This window comes from Triturus cristatus, chromosome 3_1 (assembly GCF_964204655.1).
Source record: "Triturus cristatus chromosome 3_1, aTriCri1.1, whole genome shotgun sequence".
Classification (NCBI taxonomy): Eukaryota; Metazoa; Chordata; class Amphibia; order Caudata; family Salamandridae; genus Triturus; species Triturus cristatus.
The window spans coordinates 905,170,415-905,195,379 of record NC_140583.1 but is presented as its reverse complement, the minus strand read 5'-3'; the positions used below and the strand labels follow the sequence as shown (position 1 = coordinate 905,195,379).

Below are 24,965 nucleotides of genomic sequence, written 5' to 3'. Positions count from 1 at the left end.
GGAAACAACGTACCTAGGCTTATCATAGCGAGGCAGATAACCAACTCATGCATACTTCATATCCATCACACTCATCTCCCATGAGAAGGTTTGTGGGACCTGGCCCTTTCTGCGGGGCTATCCTCAAACCTTTTGCCTTCCTCCTCCCTTTTTTCTGACCCTCTTTTTGTTGGCTTGAGGACTCTAGGCACTTTATCATTGCTAACCAGTGCTAAAGTGCATGTGCTCTTGCCCCTAAATATGGTATGATTGATTAACACCTGTTTGGTATATTTGATTTACTTGTAAGTCTTTTGGTATACAATACACCCGGGCATGTACTTTAATTAGTACAAGTGGGCCTGCAGAACTGATTGCGCCACCCACAGACATAGCCTTTCAAACCTGTGTCAGGGCATGCGTGCTCAGTCTACTGCCACTTCTACTTGGCATTTAAAACTACTTCCCAAGCCCTAAATTCCCCTTTTATTACACATAGGTCACCCTCTAAGGTAGGCCCTAGGTAGCCCTATGGGCAGGGTGCTGTTTAAGTAAAAGGCAGGGCATGTACTTTTCTGTTTTGCATGTCCTGATAGTGACAAAGAGCCTATTTAGGTTTTCACTACTGTAAGGCCTATCACTCTCATAGGCTAGCATTGGGAATTCCCTTACATACATTTAAGTGATAATTCCTGATCAGAAAGAAGAAGCGTTGCCACGTTTGGTATGTTTAGAATGGTAGTGATAAATCCTACTTCCTGGTGAATTTCACATTACTATTTTAGAAATGCATCTTTTAAGAAGTGCAAAAAGAACAGATAATGGATTCAACTCAGATCTGTGACTTAGGTTGAGTGTCTGAAAAGTTTCAGCACTCTGTCCATCATCTCCTTGTGTTTGCTTTGTTCGCCCTAGGTTGGCAGGGTATGCCCAGACGTTAGTCCCTTGCTCACTTTGACACTTGATTCAAGCTAGCCTGGCTGATGAGGGGTGTTACCCCGAAACTGGTCTCAGTATGCTTGTTTCTGGTCCAGGGAAGACCTGGCTCGGCAGTTCGGGCTAGACTGTTCCCATGAGGGGCAGGGTCAAGACTGATTTGCATATGGCCATGTCTGAACTGGGGTGGTGAAGTGAGCTTAGGAATGATGATGGATTCAGCCCAGATCTGTGACTGGGGGTGATTGTCGGAAAAGTTTCAACGCTCCGTCCATCATCTCCTTGTGCTTACTTTTAAGAAGTGGGCTTTTCTCTGTGCTTACAACTCTTTGGGGGATATTTAAAAAAATATGCACACTCTTTCCTGGTTGGGTCGCCTCCACGCCATAAAAATGTCGATACTTCCAAAGGTATTGTATTTGTTTCAATGTCTTCCCACCCCTATCCCGCAGCATCAGATTCAGAGCCTTCAAGGGGACCTCACAAGCTTCATATGGGGTGGGCGTAGACCACGCTTCTCCAATAAAATCCTCATGCTCCCGCGGGACAGAGAAGGATTGGCTTGCCCCAACCTTCTGGAGTATTATTGGGCCTCTCATCTCCGCGTTGTCTCGGAGTGGACAGCGGTTGAGAGCAAAAAGATCTGGTTCTCATGGACAGGACAATAACTGGGCGAACCATTTGGGATCTAGCCTGGCTGCACCAGCTGCGTGCTCTTGCAGCGCCTAAATTGCAGTGCCCACCAAGACGGTGCTGGACATATGGGACAAGGTGGCCATGCACAAGGGACTCACGTCCTTTACCTCTCCCCACACTCCCATCGCAGGCAACCCGCTCTTTCCCCTGGCCTTTAACTCCCAGGCATTTTCAAAATGGCTGGAAGGTGGGTGCAGAACGATAAGCAATCTCTACGAAGGGGACACGCTCAAAACATTTGCTCACTGCAGAGAGGAGTTCCAACTTCCGGCAGAAGCAGGGTTTCAATATACACAGCTGCGACATTGGTTATCTTCGACAGCGATGCAGCGGGCGGCCACTGGGCCGTTCACCCCCTTTGAGCAGTTGGTTCGTTCTTTTGAAGACTCAAAGGGCCTTTTTTCTCAGACGTACCAGATACTGCAGCATCCCCCGCTATTAACCACCCATCTGTATCAGCGTCAATGGCAGTTGATGTCCCCCACTGAGATCACGCCCGCACAGTGAAATCGCTTGTGGCGTGACATCCCAATGGTTTACCGCAGTATATCGCAAAGAGAAACTGCATATAAGATCATGACGCCGTGGTACTACACACCCTTTCGATTGCATAAAATGTTCCCTGCAACCTCTCCCTTGTACTGGAGATGTTCCAAAGTGCCTGGAGACTTCATCCACATTTGGTGGGCATGTCCCCTCCTGACCCTGTTCTGGAAGGAAGTTCTTAGCCACATAAAGGAGGTGCTAGGCTTCCCTCTGCCTGAATCCACAGCCACGGTCCTTTTGGGTCTTAAGTCCGACAACTTAAAAGCACTTACCTGTCGCGATTGGTACATAGTCCTTCACATGCTCGGAGCTGCTAAACAACTCATAGCGTTATATTGGAAAGAAAGCAGAGACCCCCCCCCCATTGCTGCCTGGTTAGTGCGTTTATGGCATGTAGTGACCATGGAACTTTTCACAGCACGACTGCAGTCCTGTGACACTCGCTTCACCACAATCTGGAAGCTCCTAGTCACATATCTTTGTAATGTAGAACACACGCGCTACCTCCCCACGAAACTCAGGGCCCTACGCCTATTTGAAGATGCGTTGATTCCGGCTGACCCGAACAGATTACTTACACAATCACACTAACCCTGCCCATGGCCCCACATGATACATACTCAGACTCCTGGTCTTGCTACCATATAGCATTGATTTCTCTGGGTCTCCCCCCCCCCGTCCGCCCGCACGCCCCCCGCATTGGTGTTGCTGCCTAGCCTCTCTGGCGTAGGGGCTCTCCTTCTTTCTCCCTCCCTTTCTCTCTCTAGACATATTTGTGTCCACTCATCGCTGTGGTCTTTCTGTAGGCCTCTTGCCTACACTCTCTGCTACTCTCTCTGCTATGGTTCACAGTTTAAAAAAATATATATTTTATTTATTTTTATTTTTTATTTTTAAGGGTCCTGAATTTACCCACAATTGTATGCCACTACTATGCTATTTGTGTCACGAGGCTGGCCCAATGAGGGTTGTAGGCGACATGCTGTGTCTTACCTGTTCCGTTCAGCCTCCCTGAATGCCCTCTAGGCTCTCTAGAACAACGCGGCCAGCCCTGAATAGGGTTGTGGGCCTGACGCTGTGTACACTTAGACCCTTCAGTTGTTCTTTCTATAGAAAATAAAAACAGATTTACACAAAAAAAATATGCACAACGCAGCCCCCCACGAGGCAGCACTGCATTGCACGACAGGGAGGGAGCAGGAGAACGCCATATCTTCAGCGATATGGCTCTCTCCTTCCCTTTCTCTTGCATCAGCACTTATTTCAGCTGCCATGCATCAGGCACACGCCTTAGAGCTAGGGTGTATGCCTGAGTCTAGCATAGGTTATCCAGTACAAACTACTATGCCTAGACATGATGCAAAGCTTTTCCCACTCTCTATGTGTACTGCACAGTGCAGCATACATGCAAAGTTAGAAAAGCACGGAGAAATGAAAGCATTTCTCCTGTTAGTGCCTCCTTTGAAGGGGCGTTAACTTTTATCACAAAACCATGTCTACAAATCTTCCTAAATATGGTTTTGCGTCATAAGGCATTGGTGGTTGCATGGGAACGCCCATGTCACACCCATGTAATGCCCCTTCAGCGCTAAGTAACGCAAAGCAGTGCTTCACGCTGCTTTGCACTACTTTGAGGGTGCTCTCCGGTGTAAAACAAGTTTTGCGTTGAAAGGTTAATAGCAAAAAAGCATTTTGCGCTAGTTGGCGTCACTTTTGTGGCACTAACGGAGGGCAAAATGTTTGTAAATTTCCTGTTTGTGCTTTGCAGCCTGTCCTCAATGCACGTCTGGGCTGGGTCACAGCTACACTTTATGCATTCTTTATAGACAGTTACAACACAGGAAGAGCTGGGTGTGACAGGAGATACATCTGCATTCATTTGCATACTAATACTCTTCCTGGACAGGGATAAGGAGAGGTGGTTCACACACACATAGAATAGGTTGTGTCCTGCCCTCACACAAAGGACTGATTTACCCCCTATTGATCGTCTGGAGCCAGGGCTGAGCTGAAAGGGATCTTTGTGCACTTCTAAGGGGTATTTTGAAGTCACTTCCAACATCAAAGGCATTTTTGAGTATAAGTACCGGGGCTCTGACCCCCTTATTTATTGACACTGCGTTGGACTTTTAACCAGACACTGCTGGCTATACATTTGCACATTGCCAGTAGGCCTGCTGGGCTGCCAGGAGAAGCCGCTGCTTTCTATGCGTCGGCCTGTTGCCTGCTGAATGCTGGGCTGCAGGAGGGGCTGCCACTTTGCAACTTATCTTGATGTGCTCTCCTGCTGCCTGTAACCTGATTTTGTGCCACAAGTGTTCTCCACGGGCTTGTTGGCTTGCCCCCTGTTCTTTCAGTGTCTCAGGGCAATCAAAGACTCTGCATCAGCATTATTGTTATGGGACTCTGAGTTCCACAATTCATAGCTTCATCCAAACCAGAGTTTGATTCTGTTTCAGAGCAGTGCTCTGTGCTGACCAGAAACAGCATGTCTCGCTTGCCTGAGGGCCTATGCTGTAGTGTAGAACTCATGCCTGGAAGCGCCTAAGAGCCTCACAAGTAAAGCTACACTTTTATGTGAGTTTGCTCTTTTTCTGTTTTTACAAAAAACTATTTATTGTTATAATAGTAACTTTATGACTGTGGAGACTCCGCTGTCGGGGGAGAACTTGAAGTTGTCCGCCCATAGCTGCCAAGGTTCCAGGTTGCTTATGTGTGACATTTTCATCATTTCACTGTAATTATGAGTGACATTCAATGACTACGAGTGACATTTTGTCGCAAGCAAAATCAAGACATGAAGACAAGGAAAACATATAAATATCAGAAATCACAACCATTTGCGAAACGAAAAATCCTAACAAGATCTTAAAACTGCTTTATAGCATCAGAAATGGATGGGCACTAACCTAGTAAAAAGCAGTAACTCACAGCTAATCCTCATTAGATACAGTTTTGAGAATATGTGTGGTTCACGTTCTTTCGTGAAAATTGTCAATAAACAAAACGCTAATCTTGCCCCAGCACTCCATTATTCACAAGAGTGATCTTGACATTTTTATTGGCACATGAAAACTCTTGGACACACAAATAATTCCACTCAGAATAGTCACACTTGTAGGAGTGTGATGGTCAGTAGTTGCGTTGCTAATATTATTGGCAGCATAGCAGTGGCAAGGTGTAGTGCAAGTGGCTGTGGCCTACTGACGAGAGCCTTGACACTTTTTTTTTTACAACAACAAAAAATCACATTTACGGAATACAGGGTTTTTATGGGAAGTTCCTCGCTGCCTGCCTGTTGTTTTTGGCACTGTTACTGGATTCGATACAGCCGTTCAGATGGTTTCTGTCTGGGTGGGGGGACGATTGGGGGGGAGATGAAAAGACGGATTCACACGATGCTGGGCGTACGGTCACTTTTGCAGAGCCCCATCGCGCCAACTAATCATCGCTCACTTACACCGGCCTAGTTTTTCCTAGAAGGTAAGACGCACCCAATCACTGCCGTTATCCAAGCTGCTGAATCCTTGTAAAACACAGGTCGTCGGACAGGCACCACTGCACGCGCTAGCGCTATTAATACAATTTAAAAAGCACATGATTTTGAAGAGAAATACCTCACGAGACACTACTTACTGATTTAGCGACGCAGCTCTTCATACAAGCTGCACCACGCCGCAAGGACGTCCGCCACAATAAACACAGGCACGGGCATGATTGTGTGGCTCAGCAGCAGGGGCTGGTGTGCTGAGGAACAATTCCTGAGGCCGCCACAGTCCGTGCAGGGGTCAGTTTAGCCACCAGAAGGGTCCATCGTCTTGGATTAAATTACCGCTGGGCAAAACTTGGTAATGGGTGTGAGCTTGCCTCTAGTTTATTCTGACTACAGCCACGAGCCACCTGCTCACCACTCGCGCAGCAGCATCATAACGTATAGTCATTAATCACACTGCCACGAGTGTTGGTGAATTCTGATAAACTGTAGCAGTTTATAGCTGAAGACTCACCCCCAAGCCTACCGGAAGCGGTGCGCATACGCGCGTGGTGCGCTGCTACTCCAGAAGCGATTGGGAGACCAGCTTTAGTTTTTCAGTATTGGTGCATGATTTACCTAGGGCTGAGGAGACCTATTATGCGTGACTTCGCATCTCAGTGTGGTGAAGACCACCACACTGAAATGTGTTAGTCTGACGCCAGATGCGTGGCACTTGGCAGGGCTGTCCGCCCTGGCTGCGGAGCCTCTGCAGTTGTAAAGTTACTATTAAATCATAGTTTGTGAATCCCGAAAAAGAGTAAACTTACAGAAGGTGTAAGCTTACCTTTGTGAATCAGGCCCTCATCTGGTATTCTGCAAGGCAAGAAAACTTTAACGTCCTTAAATGATCTATTAAGTTCTCTTTTTGAAGGTTTTCTCTTGAGCTTTAAACACTTCATTGATTTAACAATGACTCTCCCAGTGGAGGTCCCTTTCATTCTGGCCAGATGGCATGTTTGCTTCCAGAGCACATTAGCTGCGCATCGTTGTCCCAAAACAAACATGATGCGAAGCACTTTCTTCAGAAGAAAAAGTGCGAGCTTTGACAAGAATTAGACAGATGTATTACTTTAATGCTAGTTACAGTGCAACCACAAAAGCTGCACGTTTACAGCTATTAACTCGCAGAAACTACACAGTTAGTTATTTTGCAGAATGCTTTTATTTTAGCTTTAAAGAAACAAAACAAAAATGAAAGCCCTACATGCAACGCAAAAATACACAATTACCGCTTCAGCTCGTTATTACACGTTTTCAATAAAATGCAACCCCTGCATCAGTTACAGGCATCTAATCCTAATGGGAATTCAAGATCTTCCATTTTGCCTTCAGTCCTGGAAAATTCAGCCGATATCCTGCCATCCGCTTGCAAACCACAGAGCCGGAAGATGCCACACGTCAGAGTGATTGACTTGATGTTCGTCCTGTCACGCTTTAAGATAGGGAATCTAGTTTCATCTCTGACCATGGGGTTAATCGTATCAAGTTTCAGGGCTGGGTCAACAATGTCATATAACCCATTCTTCATAACCATTACTGATATCTGTTCCTAAACTGTCCATCAACAGACAAAACTATTCTTCCATCTCCCTATTAGGATGTGCGAATAAGTACACAGATGTCACTGAAGGCGCCCTTCTCGTTTGTTTTTCAGTTTTCAAAAGAGAAATCTGTACACTCACTGAGGAACATTTTTATCTTATAAAACATTTTTAATGTTGCATGCACGTCTATACAATATTTTATAATGAAATAAGATTGTTATTTTGTTGGACAGGCAACCTTTTCTTGTTAATAAGGAGTAGCACCCATGAAAGTTTGTAATAGTCTATTACCTACATAGCAAAAGTCCAGGATTAATTTTAATTGGATATCAACCACTTGCTACATTTATAGTTATTAGCTTAAAACATATTAAACTCAAAATGGATTATCTGGCTAGATTACTGAAGAACAGCCAGTGGTTGTTACAATGACATCAGAGTGTTGGTATTGGAATTTCTGACATGAGTTTAGGAATGCTGTTAGTTAAGATATGCACAATGACAGCAGTTTTCATGGTAGACCTGTGTGGTAATGTGACTGTCTTACAGTTCTATCATTTTTGGGAGGTTTAGAGGTATGTTGAATTTCCGTACTAAATCATGGACACACTGCAATATAGTGTAACCAGCAAGGAAATTGGTAGCAAAGTGCATTCCATGTGCTAAAATGGGCAGAAATGTGCCAAAGCTTTCTTAAGGATCAAATGCTTTTCTTGTGCAGAAACTATACATTCAAGTGTAATATCACGTGCCACTTTTACAGCATCAAGCTATTTTCACATGCTTTTGTATAATCCTCTGAACAAGCCTCTTTGACAGTCGCGGCCGGTGCAGGTAAGTGCGGTAGGGCGGGAGAGGGGGAGTCGACAGATGATCAAATAGGGAAAATTAAATAAATAAATCCAATTCCATCATCTGGAGACTCTCCCTCTTCTCTGCCCCGCCCCGCCGCGCTTACCTGCACCGGCCGCGACTGCTCTTTGAGGGTAGAAGCAAAAGTATTGTTTTTTATGCATTGTACATTCCATTTTTCTTTGTCAAATTGTAGCAGATATCTATCCACCCCAGTTTGCACTATTGCTCCCAGAAACTCCATTTTCATTTTTTTCAGATAGTTTTAGGGGAATTTGTACAACTTGTGTTTGTTTTTTGATATCCAAACAAAGATATGTATTTCCGTATAGTTTCTACCAAACACATCGTGCTTTTTGAACAAATGAATTACAGGGAAATTAATGAATGCAACATTTTAAAACAGACAAATTGCTTGCGTTTTGATTACGAGAACATTGACATGGTGATTGGTTTACCTTTGAACGAATGACTTCTTTTGTTAAAGTTGATTCTGCCTGAGGGGCATATCGCCTCTTCAAACTCAATTCCTGATGTTTTTCTCATCACAGATGTGTAATCAATGATTTCAGCAAATAGCGGGTTCTGTCCATTATCAATTGAAGATGTGAAAGACGATGTTACACTTTTCCTGTCATCCACTGGAGTTTTTGTGCAGGGATTATTCAGAGATCCTTTGGATTCGTTTTGGTTGTTTTCCTTTTCACACTCTGCAAGATGGAGAAAGCAGTTTATAATTATGGCTCTCAACTTTATGGTATTTATGTTTTTTTACATTTCTGTCTGTATCCATATTTATTTCTGTCAACATTATCTGTATTTATCCATATTTATTTTGGGTTTTGTGATAAAAAACATAAAGATAAAACTGGTATATTTCCACATTTATTTTACCAATAAATATGCAGTCATGCTTGAAGGCCAGCCAGGTTTCAGTGATATGAACACCCACAGAAGATAAATCAATGCACTAATATGAAAATATGCACATTTCAGTATCAGCCTTCTGCTATTTAAGCCTCTTTACTAAAATGCATTTCGTTTTTAATCCCCTTAACTATTAATCCATACAGTTAGTGGCCTGGCACTAATGGCAAAGTGTATTTAGATTCACTCAAAAAGCACCAAATTTCCGTTTTTATCCACATTTAAAAATAAATACAGACAAGAAATAAATGGTTTTCTGTCTGTATTTACCTGTAAAAATCAGTAAAAACGGAAAACAGGGAGCCTAATTTATAACATTACCACTTCTGATGTGCCAGCTTGTTATTTTCATAGGAACCCCACGTTAGAAGGTCACGTTTTAGTCTGTCCGTCCGGCCATCAATCCATCCATCCATTTGCTACATAATCATCCGTTCAATCATCTTGCAAAGCAAGCAAAATATTGTATTAATTCAAGATCAATGCATTCAACGAAAACTGATTAAATGTCTGCCTAGCTTAAGAAGCTCTCAAAAGAATATTCAAAGTCAGGTACAGCTTGGTGATATTTTTGGGAATTTAAAATGCATGTATGTAAAAATATGCATATGCATTCAACGCACGCCAAATACAAATGTGGCTGCTATAGCATATGATTTAGAGGAAATGTACTAATAAACATGCAATTTTTAACATTGTGGAGGGAGGGGCAGCAGAGCAGTCACAGGTGGTTGGGTCTTTGCACCAAAGTCTTGGCTTTTAGTCGCCTGTGCTCCTGTTACAAAATATATTAAAAAGTAGGTGTGCCTTGTGTTTTTATAAGTCAGCTAAAGAGGGCATACCAGTTACTGGCACCAAATCCAGCGCTTTCTATCCCCAAAGAATGTTTTGTTTTAGTTACTAGCTAGGATTGCATACAAAAATGACAACAGTTAGTAACCCACCGCTAGCCCTGCCAGTATTTGACCTTTTTGTAACGACCAAAAAATATTGAAAGCAATTCCAGGCAATGGAGGCTGATGACCAGGTTTCTTGTAACATAATGATATAAAACCTATGAATATAAGTAAGCCATCAGTGGTCATCCAAAATGAACTTAATTCCTGCGATATTTCAGCTAATTAACTTCAGGACGAACCCACTACTATCTGCAGAAAAACTGATTGTGACAGAGTTTATCAGTGCATCAACAGCAGAATGTGCTAAACAGTAAGGAGAGACCACATAGTCATAAACGTCAATGATGGAGCTTGTTGGAGGCGGGATATCGACTTGAATAATGGACTGTTCATCGAGATAGGAAGTTCCTTATGAGGTTTCCAGACTGCTTGGGCATCGGTTTGTAAGAAATTGGGTTGTTGGTTAACTGGGTTGGAAGACCTGGTCTAGCAGCAGCACAATCCTTGTCAGAGTAAGGCGCAAGCATACTCCAAATGAGCCTATGCTCACTCCCTTGGTAGCTTGGCACGGAGCATTCAGGCTTAACTTAGAGTCAATGTGTAAAGTATTCGAGCAACACTTGTAACAATGAAACTGTGAAAACACACCACAAACGTAGCCCACAACAGAGTTAGAAAATATAGTAATTTTTAATCAACAAAACAAGACCAAAACGTCAAATATCCAATCAGTTGTAGTGAAAATGTTGAGTTTTAAAGTTGATAGTGAAAAATAGCACCAAAAAGCAGAAAGCACTATTGGGGATATCTGGTTGCGCCGGACTGGGACAGTGTCACAAGTTCAGGCTCACCACGATGGAGCGTGGGCTGGCTACATGGACCAACTTAGTCCACCTGAACAGAGTACCTTAGATCCTGGTTGCGGAGAGTTGCGTGGATCCAGGTCGGAGATGCATTGAGTAGCCGAAGCAATGCATCAGTCAGGGGATGCGGTTGCTGCAATGCTGCGATGCACTGACCTGTTGCATCATCACTGACGTTCCTATCATCTGGGCTTGCGATGTGAAGTCCAGTGTCAGGGATGCAGTGTGTAGCTGTGGATGTCTTGATTCCAAAGAGCTGCAGAATACATTGTCGTCGTCGAGGCTGCTGTTAACGAGAGATGCAAGAAACTGGGCTGCGGATGTGCCGTGCCGGCGGGTGATGTGTCGGTTTCAAGAACTGCTGTGAGCAATGCAGGTTTTTGTTATGGGCCCAATCTATGCAGCAGCGGCAAAGCATTGGTTCACCTTGGGGATGTGCCACTCGGCCAAAGAGTTACAACAAACAAATGATGGACGGAATGCTGACAATGCAGACATTCTCCCCCAGTCAAGAGATCTGGGTTAAATCCATCGTTTTTTTGCCCACTACGCCACCCCAGTTCAGACATGGCCATATGCAAATCAGTCTTGACCCTGTGCCTCATGGGAACAGTCCAGCCCGAACTGCCAAGCCATGTCTTCCCTGGACCGGAATCAAGCATCCTAGGACCGGTTTCTGGCTATCAGCCGTCATCAGCCAGGATAGCTTGACTCCAGTGGCGTAGTGAGCACGGGTCCCACGTCTGGGAATACCCATCCCACTTAGGGCGAAAAGCGTTACAACAAACAAATGATGGACGGAATGCTGACAATGCAGACATTCTCCCCCAGTCAAGAGATCTGGGTTAAATCCATCGTTTTTTTGCCCACTACGCCACCCCAGTTCAGACATGGCCATATGCAAATCAGTCTTGACCCTGTGCCTCATGGGAACAGTCCAGCCCGAACTGCCAAGCCATGTCTTCCCTGGACCGGAATCAAGCATCCTAGGACCGGTTTCTGGCTATCAGCCGTCATCAGCCAGGATAGCTTGACTCCAGTGGCGTAGTGAGCACGGGTCCCACGTCTGGGAATACCCATCCCACTTAGGGCGAAAAGCGTTACAACAAACAAATGATGGACGGAATGCTGACAATGCAGACATTCTCCCCCAGTCAAGAGATCTGGGTTAAATCCATCGTTTTTTTGCCCACTACGCCACCCCAGTTCAGACATGGCCATATGCAAATCAGTCTTGACCCTGTGCCTCATGGGAACAGTCCAGCCCGAACTGCCAAGCCATGTCTTCCCTGGACCGGAATCAAGCATCCTAGGACCGGTTTCTGGCTCTCAGCCGTCATCAGCCAGGATAGCTTGACTCCAGTGGCGTAGTGAGCACGGGTCCCACGTCTGGGAATACCCATCCCACTTAGGGCGAAAAGCGTTACAACAAACAAATGATGGACGGAATGCTGACAATGCAGACATTCTCCCCCAGTCAAGAGATCTGGGTTAAATCCATCGGCCAAAGAGTTGCATCATTTCTGCTCAGGAATGCGCCGCTCAGCAGAGAAGATGCATCAGTTCCACTGGTAAACACTTTAGACCCACTTCCAAGGGTTCAGGACTGGGGTGGCACCATTGGCAGGTCAGACTCACAGATGGCAGAGTCCATGTGCAGGAACAAGATAGTTGGAAGCCTGTTATCTCAATATGACTTCCGATCAGGAGGCTAGCCAATTGGCCCTGGGAGTCACTCTAGGGTTCTGGGTTCAAGGGATGCAGGCCCAGTCCTTCTCACCCAGGCAAGAGGGAAGCAGGCAGCCAGGCAGTACAGCAAAGCAGGAATCCAGGAGAGTGGCAGTACTTCAGCAGCACAGCAGGTCTTCCAGGCAGAGTATCCACAGGCCCAGAAGTGTACTGAAGTGGTAGTGTCTGAAGTCCTTCTTCTATGCACAGTTGTGTCTTTGAAGTGGGGAGATGCTTGAAGAGGCATGCCTTTGAAGTGCACATAAGCCCCGTCATCCAGACTAACTATAGGGGGTATGCAGTCCTCTGTGTGGGGACAGGACACAGCCTATTCAGGTGTAAGTGAAGCAGGTGCCAGTTCCTCCCTCCCATGCTGCCAGCTATATCCCGGTCAGTTACACCTAAGCTCCCAATGTGTGTGACTGTGTAGGAGGAATAAACAAAGCGCAACTGCTAACTACACCCAACCACTTGACCAGAGACAGGCTGCAGACAACATGGGGCTAAGGCAACAAAATGCCAACTTCCTAAAATTATTTTTTCTGGATTGTAATTTAGAATCCGACTTCACCATAAATTAGGATTTTAAATTAGAATTTCACCAAACTTGAACCAGTTATATCTTTCCATTTGGAAAGGACACTTTAAAATGCTATCAGGTAAGCCCATTGTTATCCCTTTGGAGATATAGACCTTGCAGTAGCAAAAAACACATTTAAGAGTTTTTCACTGCCATGACATGTAATACTTAAAAGTACGTGTCCTGCTTTTTAAATACTTTGCACCCTGCCCTCTGGACTGTCCAGGGTCTACCCTGGAGTGACATATTTCTAACAAGAAATGTTTGGGCCTGGCAAAAGGTTTGTTTTGCCAGGTCAAAATGGCAGTTTAAACTGCATGCACAATCTCTGCTATGGCAGGCCAGAGACATGTTTGAAGGCTACTTAAGTGTGTGGCCAGGACCAGTGCTAGGCATGCGCAGTGTGGGCAGCTGCCCAGGGCCTCACGTTCATCTCAAAAACAGGGGGCCCCACTTCCCTGTGAAAGGCCAAACTTTCACAGTTTGCCCACCTGCTCCTCCGAGGTCCCCTGCCCCACACTATCATATTACAAATATGAGGTGTCTTGAGATTGCTTGTCAGGGAGTGGTGGCATTCCAGGGGGTGCAGTGGGGGAAGAGACAAACATAATGGGACGGGGCCAGCAAATATGTTGACTCACAGTGTCAGGGGTGGAGCAGCGCCTCTGTTAAGTACCGGCCATTCTAGGCACCCTTTCTGCATTTTGTTTCTAGGCGACAGAAGGCCCCTTTGTTTAGAGAACCAGCCAGACACAGGTAAGGAGAGGTGGGTGAGGGAAGGTGGGAGCAGCCAGATCAACTGGCTTTTGTTAACCTTTGCATCACCGATACCGAAGATTTTTTATAATGGGAATGTGCATTTAAAATGTATGTAGAACTGCTGTGGTAGGGCAGTGTTTTGCAAATTTCCTTCTTACTGCTTCAAGGCTCAGGGGAGAGGGCCCCCCTTCCCTGGGCCTTGAAGCGCTGGAATAAACTGTAAGGTCCAGGTGTTGGGGCTCCCTTCCTTGGGCCTGGTAGCCATTTTGTAGTGCTGCTAGGCTCAGGGCAGGTGGGCCCCAGGTATGTCAAGATGGCCTATAGATTTACTTAGAAATATTTTGCTTGTCTTTAGGTCTCATGTCTAGAGCCTTGGGGCATGCCCCTACTTCTTTAATTCAATATATTTAGTTCCCCAACTTTTTAATTTTAAACACGCCTCCCAGGACCGCCAAAATAGCCAAGGCCTATAGATAAGGCTTGGCTGTTTGGGGCTGGTCGGTCAGAGACGGAAAAGGACTCTGTCTTTTCCTTCTTGCAGAGAGGACAAGAACAATGTCCACCTGTCCTGCTCTGCCGCTGGCAGCTGCCCCCGCCTTCTTACTCTTCCTCCCTCTTTTTCTGTCATGCTCCTCCTCACTTACTGAAAACCGTGGCTACAAGAAATGGGTATTACTCCCTCTTTTCTCTCCTTTCCTTTATTTGTTCCTCCGTAAGATGAATCCAAAAAGTAAAACACTTTTACTGGAAATGTCGTCGTTTTCTGACATTTTTCTATTCCAAAGTCCAGTCGCAGGACGGAGAGAAATAAAAGGTTCAAAATGTGAAATATAACCAAATAAAGCAAGACACAGTGGGTCGCAAAGTGGCCAGATTGATTTTATTCAAACCCAAACACATTAGCACCACTTTACAGAGTTTGCCAGTGAAGCGCTGCTTTCGTTTTCTCGTCTTTCTTTGAACAACATTGTTTTCCCCGGTGGGGAAGTGCACCACTCCTGAATGTACTGCAATACCTGCTTGACGGGTGGATTGGAGAACAAAATGTGTACAGCGGCTCTATGTACACAGATGTGATCTTTTAAACCATACTGCTTATATTTTGTAAGGATATAAGTAATAGACATTAAAACGGGTCCCTTCTGGGCCTTGCAATCATGTCCTTAAATTTTCAGGCAAAAGCAGTCACTGATTTCGGAATAATAAGTACAAAAGCGTTAAGGTTGTTCCTTCTTACATTTCACATGTGTTACTTAATCTTGCATTCCCTTGAGTGTTTGCTTTTTCCAGGATGTTGTTACTTTTTTTTTCAGGCAGCATATTACTTTTGTGTAATTTGAATGGAGTCACAACCAGGTGTTTAAAGGGGGGCACAATTGGGTTGTAGTTGAAGGCAGTGCGAGTTTCTCTCAGTGGGACAGTATGGTGTTCAGTGGGGGAGAAGATGTGGAACCATGGCCAGAGCTGCTGAATTTGGAACTGGGGAACCAGGTTCAGCCTTCATGACCAGTCCCCTAGTCCACTCTCCTGAGGGAGCACATTCCTATGCTAGACCTTAGAAGGCCCAGCATGACCTTAGAAGCCCAGGTGTCTTAGCACCAGCAGGTAGACCCGAGCAGTGGCAAGTGCAGGTTAACCTTAGAGGTCCGTCCATCACCTCCAGTCTTGTGGGGGACCTACGAAGCTGCACACCCTAGTGTGACAGTGACTCTGTCACTGAGGTCACAGGACCCTTGAGCAGGGAGGCTCTAGGGCGGTGCGACCGGTGTGATTGCACCGGGTCCTGACTTCGGGTGGGGCGACATGTTTGCAAGTATATTATGTTTTTAAAAGCACTTACTGCCTCCTTCCTGGTCTCCAGCATTTTTCGGCAACAATACAAATGTCATGATAACTCCGGGATTAATGTTCTTCCTAGAGAGAGATGGAGTTTTGCCAAGTGGAAGATTTGACTTGTGGAAACGGTAGCACAGAGGGTTAATGGGCCTGCTGCAAATAACACGTACTATGCAGAACACAAAGTGCACATAATATAAATAGGTCAGTGGGTTACTGCTTTTGTCTCAGAGAGAACCTTTTGTTTCTTGCAGTTTATAAGTCAAAATCCTAACATAGAACAGTGAGCTATTAACTGTCATCTTAGAGCTGGATGCAAACTGCAAGGTATAAATTAGAGCATTATGTATTTTTCCCCAGAATGTTGCAAAAAGGGTTCATTTGGACAGAAATCAAATCTGGTTATTAAAGAGAACCCCCAACCATGGTGTTACGTTCTAAATTCATAGTTTGTGTTTCTCCCAATCAATCACTATTAAACTATACTTCCTACTAGTATGGTTGCCATGTGACTCCTACACCTTGTAGTCCTTTGCCTTATGTAACATTTCCTATACAGTGATTTACACACCTGTGATTGATTGTTTCTGTGTAATGTGTGTGATGTAAAGTGCTCTGACACCCTACACTGGTATCAGTGGCTCTGTAAATCAAATTAAATGCATCTGAGCAAGAGTGTTTTAATAGAGACTTGAGAGGCACTGCTACAGGGTGTTAGCGAGGGAACCCATAGCGAACGGAGTCATTGGAGGGCACCAACAAACAATGTTGTACAGGGCTTCACCAGCGCTAAAGCCGGCCAGTACCACTTCCTATAGTTTTAATACCAAATCAAAAATACTGATTTGAAAACCCCTTGAATCTACAGCATACTTTCACTTTAAACACACCCAGATACTAGACCTTCCCTAATTAATCAATACCAGGGAGCCACTCAACAAGAATAATCTATAATGTTGGAGTTACTCTATTTATGTTTCACTGGAATTGTATTTTGTATGTGTTCATTCTCTCCTCATTGTTTGATTGCAATCTTTCCTTTTATCTGCTTTTTATAAGAAATTTATATTTGCTCACCTGTTTCCTATCCTCTCATCCCCTCAAGCCTTGTGAGGAAAAGTGAATAATTCTGTATTCTAAATCCAAAAGCACTAGTTCTTGGTTCTCAGCTGCCCTTTTTTGTTCTTTTCAGTGAGTTACATAGCTTTCAAAGTAAAATGAAAAATACATGTATCTGAATTCAAATTCATCTTGCTATATTCCCTTTTGCATAAGTTTTCCCAGTGATGCCATTCAATTTGTTTTCCACAATGCTGTGCAATTTTTATCATGCGCACATCTGGAAACAATCAGTTAACTTGGAGTAAAAAATATCAATCCTTGTGAGACCCATACCTAGCTCACCCAATGTGACATATGAATGTAATCTATTTAAAATAGTTTTAAAATATATGGACTTATTTCATTTGTATGTATGTCACTTTCTGTGACGTCAATCCTTGTGATGTTACATGCAAATTAGAGGGGCCTCACATCTTCCCTTGCCCGGGGCCCCAGAAGTCCTAGGACCGGCCCGTGTGTGGCACAATCAGTGCTGCAGGCTCACTAGCAAAAGACAAACAACTGATGGACAGCTCACTAGTAGCATTTAGTTTACAGGCCCTCAGCATGTGTAGTGCACTTTACTAGGGATTTATAAGTTAATTAAATATGCTCATTGGGCTTAAGCCAATATTCTCATGTTTAGAGGCAAGAGCACTTGCACTTTAGCACTTGTTAGCAGTGGTACGTGGTCAGAGTCTTAATACCAGCAAAAAACGAGATTAGAAAAAGTGGCAAAGGAAGGCAAACAGTCAGGAGTAAGACCACCCTAAGGCTGACAGGTCTAACACAATCCAAATTATTGAGATCTGTTAACAACTCAAAGAGGTTATGACAGGGGATGTTCGATCCTCCTTGAGAAGTACAAACAAGTGATAAGGTACTGTTAAAGGGATTCTGTTTGGGAGTAACATGTTTGTAAAAAAACAATGGCAATTGAACAATGTTCTCCACTTCAAACACCCTTGACAAACGTGAACAGAGTATTGTTCTTGCTAAGCCTGGATGTCTGAAATTAATGATGACACAATCTCTGTGGAGTGACTTTGTAGATGGCCTAATTCAATCAACTATGTGCACTCATAGAATGTTATCATAACCCTGGATGTTGAAATCAGTGTGCCTTGTAAGCCAATGAGAGACATTGTTTTTGAGCTGCAAAGTGGTTTCCACCCTCAATTCAGTAAGCTTCGGGACATTAGTCAACACTGCAACAAACTGTGGTTAAATGCACACGGGAGACACACTGCTGGACCGGGGTATTAGAATCAGGAGTACCAAAAGGTACCTGAATATGGTGTATGCAAAGTTGGACCAGAGGTGCTAGGCAATGGGTAAGTTTGTGATGATATAACTGAAATTGTCGGGATTTCATTTGATGGTAAGGAAGAAAGATTAGATGCAGTGTTGGGCCTGATGTGCACCCTAGCTACCAGGATCATCATAACTCGACTTAGATATTCAGTTAAGTTAGGGACATTGGAGGTTAGATTAGATTTAAAAAGCTTGCAAATCTCTGTTTCCAAGGTCACAATTTTCCATACTAGACGGGCAATGAACTCTTTAAGTGTAAGTTTACGTGTATCAAGTAAAGGATCTCATGTATGAGTGCTTTGGTTACCCAGGTCAAGTGACATTGGTGGAGCTGTGCCAGATATTCAAACTTTGTTGCAAGACAGGAAGTCTCAGAGTGAGAGGGAACACACTGTAATTTCCCTTTTCACTTAGTGGCTCGGTTGCTAAAGTGCACCAATTCTGGCCTGGAAAGTGCCTGATTTAAAGTAAGCATCTCTCTGATAGAGATATCTGCAGAAACAGAGAGAAACGTAAAATAACCCATGTCGAAGGAAAGGCGCTGTTCATCCAGCTCAATTTCTTTACAAATCACTGCATATGCCACGAAGATGTCAAGAGTGAAACCATGTGTTTCCATAGTCACCTTGGAACTGGGAGTTTTCCGCTTACTCATATCACTGCTGGAAGTCACCCACAGAAGCGTGTCAACAATCCCAGTGCCAAGAGTGGTGGCTCATTCCAGCCTCAAACGGCCTCAGATGGGTGCAAACAGGATGGGCAAAGACAGGTTCACTGCAGGAAAACGAAGGAGCTTTAATAGTGCAGTGAGGCATTGTCCAAGCAGGCCCTCCTTGTGCTGGGCGCTTGTAAAAGTTGAAGTCCCGGAGTCCAGCCAGTGTGATCGCACTGTCTCCCTTTGGGCCTTGTCCCCTGCAATAGATTCTAGTCAGCTGCCTAAAGACAATCTGGGGCCCAGTTTCCCTCCTCAGTGGCATTCTCAGTATAAGGGCCCATCAACCCCCTGTGCGCCTGGAGATCCCCTTAGGGCAACAGATCCTCACTGCGGGCCCACCTTATTCAGAGCTTACACAGAGTCACTGTAGTGGACCCGCAGAATCCACATAAAAGAGGGAACTGAAGGCAGCAGTTTCTTTTTTTATTTATTTATTGGGGAACATAATCCATACAAGAGAACAAAGTGACTTAATATTTGCCAAGCAACAAAACCACAATACAGAAAACAGGAGGTAAACATCAGAATGTATATCATAAAACTCGACATCATAGTCCCTGTGTAAATGAGAAGCATAGTGGGAAAAAAGACCATCAAAAGAAGGACCCATCGTCTTGACCAGCCAGCATCTTGCCCATCAAGAGTCTAACTGGATTCCAGATCTTGCTCAACCTCTTTCTACTGATATCGACATTCTCCAACAGGGACATTTCCAAAGAGCATGTATTCAGATATTCATGCCACCAGCTCCAGTGACATGTGGCAGAAGTTGCAAGCCAAAAGCTTGCGAAAAAATAAAGCCCCAAAATTGATTTTCCAAAAGACGAAAGCCCAGTAGTTACGTGTGATGAGACAGGCGGCAAAAACATGAACCACGTTGGCCCCCTCTACCCTGCAATGGAAGTAGCGATCATCTACTCTAAGCTTTATAACCCAGAACCAGTCCGGAGTATAGTTAATATTGTTAATGCATTTGATTTGATGGATATTGATTTGTGATACATTCAGGACACTCTGTGCAAAAGATGTTGAGCCTCATGTCCTCAACTGTCACTGTTCTGTCCAAACACCTACTCCATTTTTTTCTGCAGTTAAGTGGAGAGGATCTACTCTATGATCTAATTCCGCTGACAGAATCAGCTATTGGCCAAGTTGATATCTTCTTTTATGGGAGACTCCACCCAAAAATCTAAAAGAGTACTTTGGGAGCAGCATATGTCATCTCTATAGAGGCTAGTTATGGAATATCAGATTTGCAGATACCTGAAAATAATTATTCGAAGAAGGGAGAACTGCTGCTGCATAGTCTCAAAAGAAAAAAAGGCATCCCCTCGAACATTTGCCCAAGAATGAAGATTTTGGCCTCCTCCCAGCTCTCCTGAAAGCTGTGATGAACACAGATAGGTAAGTATCAGTTAAAAAGGAAGTATCTGGAAATACCTTTTTAAGGGAGCTCCAAACAAGATGAAAAACTCGATTCTTTGAAAGTAGACTGTGTGGAACAAGCCAGTTCTCAGAACTATCAAATCCCACAGTGGCAGATAGTGAGCAAACATACGGCCTTGCACCCATGCATTGCAGTCCATGACCAGACGAAATTATAAAACCACAAAACAGGGATATCAACCCCATCTTTGTCCTTGGGCATCTGCAGGAGCTGAATCTTACAGCAAGCCTTCTTATAGCTTCAGTTAAACTTCTGCCAGCATGCCTGTATCTCCTTAAAAAACACTGTAGACAGGAAGAGAGGAAGACATCAGAAGGGATAGAGATACTTGGGAAGAATAATCATTTTAATAAGATTACACCTTCCAATCAGGCCGAGATGCAAGCGATTCCGGGGCGGATTTACAAGCCCCTTGCGTCACTTTTGCGCCGCTGTTGCATCACCTTGTGTGACGCAGTGGTGGCATAAACAATGTGCAACGCTGTGGCCCATTTACAACGTGACACATCTAGGGAGATGCATCACGTTGTAAAGCCCTGCGGCACACTATACCTGCGTCAGGTATAATGTATGAAGGGTGGGCATTCCCATGCAGGAAAGCCTCGTAGAAGTGATGCAGGGAAATCTACTAGATTTCACGGCGCCACTTATAGGATGCCACTGCGTCAAAACCTTATGCCTGCTTGGAGCAGGCCTCCCCATGCATTGCTGGAGTTGTGTCGTGCTTGCGACACAACTCCAATAATGCGTGACTTTTGCGCCAAAAGATGCATCAGAATTTCTGATGTATCTGTCAATCCTTGCGCCATGGTGTGCCGTATTGTAAATACAACGCACCCATGGTGGCTCAAGGGTTTTGCATGCAGGTGCATAGAAACTGACACATCTCTGCTCTAACACTCTAGAATGTCAACTCCAAAAACCCCAAACATGGCTGCCGCCAAAGGATCAGGGCTCACCGGTAACACTTTGTCTCTACCATTATCCTACAAGGTTTTCGGACTTCAGTTTCTTTTTATTGTTCTAAAAACCATAAGGTGTGTGAAAGTTTTGTTACGTTCACATGGAGAATGATTTTTCTTTCTCAGATGAACTGCTGATATCCGAAACAGTCTTGAGTTCTTGACAGCTGTTCTCTTATGAGTTGCCGAACACAGAGTCTGTGTTGGATTCTTGACAGACCCGGACAAAACTGGAGAGGAGAATTGGTGAAGTCAGTATTCAAAGAGAGCCATGGAACCAACAGTAGGAATGTTGTCTGTCTGAGCGGCGAAAGGCTGCTCATGGTGGGCATTGGGGAGTTTAGTATGAAATGTCGGACAGAAACACCAGAGTGATGAAATAGTGTGGTGAAAGACTATGTAAGGGGCCTTAAGCTCTTCTTTGGCATTCCTCATTGAGAATCAATAGTGCAGCAATTACCTCAATACCTCAATGGGCATTGTTGACAAGGGGTCATTTGAGTGAAGTGACACAGGAAACGGAGGATCTATCACCAGCATTCGTGTACAAAGAAGGCTGGACTTCCTCCTTTTTTGAGTTTCTGCTGATACCATAAACTCAAAGAGGTGGAGGTCCCATGAGAGCTGACCATAGAGTAGGAAGAGCCCAAGTAGTACAGAGCTCCACACAGGAAGTATACAATAGCGTGGTATCTGGATAGCATGAAGTGAGGTGTGGCATAATGTGTCAGTGGTATAAAGAATGTGATTAAGAGTCCGGAGTGGAATATGGATGTGTGTGGTTGGATTGGAGGGTTCGAGGGTGCCAATTGATGTTAGCACACATTTTTGCCTCTGTTAATCCATGTTAGATTTGCTGTCCACTGATATGCATCCAAATGAATAGTCCTACTCAGATACTTGTTTTTCAGGAAAGTTAGAGGAAAAGGGGGAGGAGGTATGCATGGTAGGGGTCTGTACACTGGAAATATCTCTTGGTGCTTGTATCCCTTTCAGAAGAACAATTCCTAGCAGTTTGAGACCATGACTGATTTGGATATGGTTGGTCGCTGTCTAAACTTGCACATTGTGTAATTAAATTATGGTATGGAATGCTGGCCGGGATCGTTACTAATGGCTGAGATTAATATTTTTATTTTGTAGAGTTTTGTATAGCACAAACTCGACCCGAAGATAACAGGTATCAGAGCGCTTTACAGGAGCACCAGTTTTGTTACAGATGGACATATTAATTTTTTTGTTAGGCACAGGGAGATTAAGTGATTTGCCCCAAATCACAAGATGTTGAACGTCGTTGCTATGACTCGAACCCGGTTCTCCAGCTTCGAGGTCGACCGCTCCAGCCATTAGGCCACATCCTCTCCTCAATTTAAGTATTTCAATTTCTTTGTTTTTGTATTCCTCTTCTAATGAGACTTTCTATGTGGTGGGGATATGCCCAAGAGCAGGTCCTGTAACTTGCTGGTTTTCTTTAGTGAAAGTGTCTCCCATGCTGTACCACAGCGACTAGAGTTGCACTTCTCTGATGAAGTCTTCCGCTGTGAATTATATCTATTAAAAACCCTTATAGTAATAAAGAGCACAAGCTGAAGTTTAAATAAAACATATACTAAATGCAAAATTTGTAGTAGGTAGCCATACTTAAATATTTTAGGCCTGCACGTAAAGTGATGAATTAAGTTAGCCTAACTGTCAATGCCATGTTAAATGGAAAAATAATGCATTAACATTGAAATGCCTCTTTTTCACATTGAGTAGCTGTTTGTGCAAGATGTTTTTCTTCTATTAATATTTTAGGCCTAAACGTAAAGTGATGAATTAAGTTAGCCTAACTGTTGATGCCATGTTAAATGGAAAACTAATGCATTAACTTTAAAAGGCCTGTTTTCACATTGAGCAGTTGTTTGTGCAAGATGGTTTTCTTCTCTTTGCTGCAGATGATGTAATGTCAGAAGGCTACTGTTAGTGAGCAGACACTTGTTTTGTATTCGACAACTGATACTAAGGTTCTCACAGGGAGGAGATGAAACAACAGGAAGAATGATTCACGGGAAGAGGATTTTGGACCACATGAAAACAGCCTTGAAACTTTTCATGGACAAATGTCTGAAAGTCTATTATGCTCTGGTGAGAGGATGGGGAGTGAACTTGTTCCCAGAAGTCTGCTGATATTCTATTGGTGGATGAAGAAGGCGAAAGAAAATAATGTTGCAACATAGAATTTGTGTGTTTATATTAGAGCATGTTCCTAGAGTAGCGTGGAATTCCTTTGCCTGACATTCTGACTGGATAGTCATCTCTGATCTTTATATCTAAATGAGAGGTTATTTACCCTAAATTCTAGATGTCTGCTGATTTATGGCTCAGAATAATTTCCAGTCTGATTTGCAAAGGTTTTATGCTTGCGCTGTGATATCTCTCTCATCAGAACTCTTCATTGGGTTTCTGAACTGATACCTTTTCTCTTATAATACCAATTTATTTAGAATAGGGAGTTTCCTTTATGGAACAAACTTGTTGTATTATTACTATACTGACTCTGATGTTAACAAATATTTTGTTTTATTTTATAATCAAATATCGATTTGGTGAATTATATTAACTTTTAATGCTAGTAGCTAAAGATTAATACCTAACAAATAAATAGATGAAAAACTAAAAGATTTGAAAATTAAAACCCTTTAACTCACACTTATTCTCTGATTGTAAAGTCTTTATTGATTCATTGATTATGTAGATTATTGCTCCACATTTCTCTTCGTTGACCAACAAAGGTCAACATGAGCAGTGGAGGGGGTTATTTAAGGATTACACTCAAAGACTGAGATATAGAAAACCCTGCTCCATCAGGTCCAGCATGTCTGAAACATCTCTGTGGTTTTCTGTGTATGGTATAGGAGTGCACTTCAGCTCAAACTGGGCTGTTCCATTTAGTACATGCCTAACACTGACCTAAATATTACTGATGTTTATGCAATATACTAGCCCTGAAAACAATGGTGATATGTATATAGCACACATCCCAAAATACAGCTTTATCCATCAAATATTGTTTTTCTTTTTGAATCACCCTACATGCTTAGGCGTAAATCTACTACTTTCCCTTCTGTGGCAGGGTCAACACCGATTTGTTTTTAAGTACAGTGCCCAAACAGTGAAGTGTCTGAAGATTGACGCTACTGACTCTAGACAAGTGCTGAACTTCTTTTTTGTCATCTGGCGATAAGGTTCAACAAGCCAATAAAGTTGTAAATTCTCGACTGCCTTTGAAGAGCTGCTGCATGGCTCTTGTGGCTGCATACCAAACTTCAGCTTTGCTAGTACTCAGTTCTCCAACATATGATATTCCTTTGTCTTGGGCAGATGCCCATTAGCCAATGTGTCTGGGGTAATAATGACAGTTTTAAGGGATTCATGGGAACACAGAACAGGAACAAGAGTCGACAAAGTTAAATGATTCTCTCTCTGGTTGAAATGTGGTAATCTCATATGATGCTCTTTAATGTGTGAATATGCCTGTGATGCAGAAGATGATTGGCATGCTGCACATTTCTGTTTGCTTTTAGAAGCTGCGGTGTGAAGAAGGACCTGTTTATTCTGAGGAAGCAGTTGACCTCTGTTTGATGTCCAGTTAATGGGGAGTGATGGAAGCCTGATGAGCAATGGGCCCACTTTTATTAGGGAGAACTGACCTGATCCTGTGGTGCATAGGTTTCAGTTAGGACATTCTTGTTATTATATCTGCA

The 24,965-nt window shown here is 43.7% G+C and overlaps 1 protein-coding gene and 1 long non-coding RNA gene across 5 annotated transcripts in view; one reads left to right on the top strand and one right to left on the bottom strand.

The window, feature by feature from the left end:
• LOC146861251 (uncharacterized) overlaps positions 1-23,358 on the top strand; it is a 75,468-nt gene extending 52,110 nt beyond the window's left edge. The window contains exons 2-3 of the long non-coding RNA XR_014978930.1: positions 8,640-8,845; positions 23,157-23,358. This is a non-coding gene — a long non-coding RNA (uncharacterized LOC146861251). The remainder of the gene's footprint in view (positions 1-8,639; positions 8,846-23,156) is intronic.
• Positions 1-24,965, bottom strand: part of KCNH7 (potassium voltage-gated channel subfamily H member 7) — a 1,410,086-nt gene that overhangs the window by 68,436 nt on the left and 1,316,685 nt on the right. For all 4 annotated transcript variants that reach the window (XM_085645418.1, XM_085645417.1, XM_085645419.1 and 1 more), the window contains one exon: positions 8,547-8,798. In XM_085645418.1, coding sequence (XP_085501544.1) covers positions 8,547-8,798 — 252 coding nt within the window. The remainder of the gene's footprint in view (positions 1-8,546; positions 8,799-24,965) is intronic.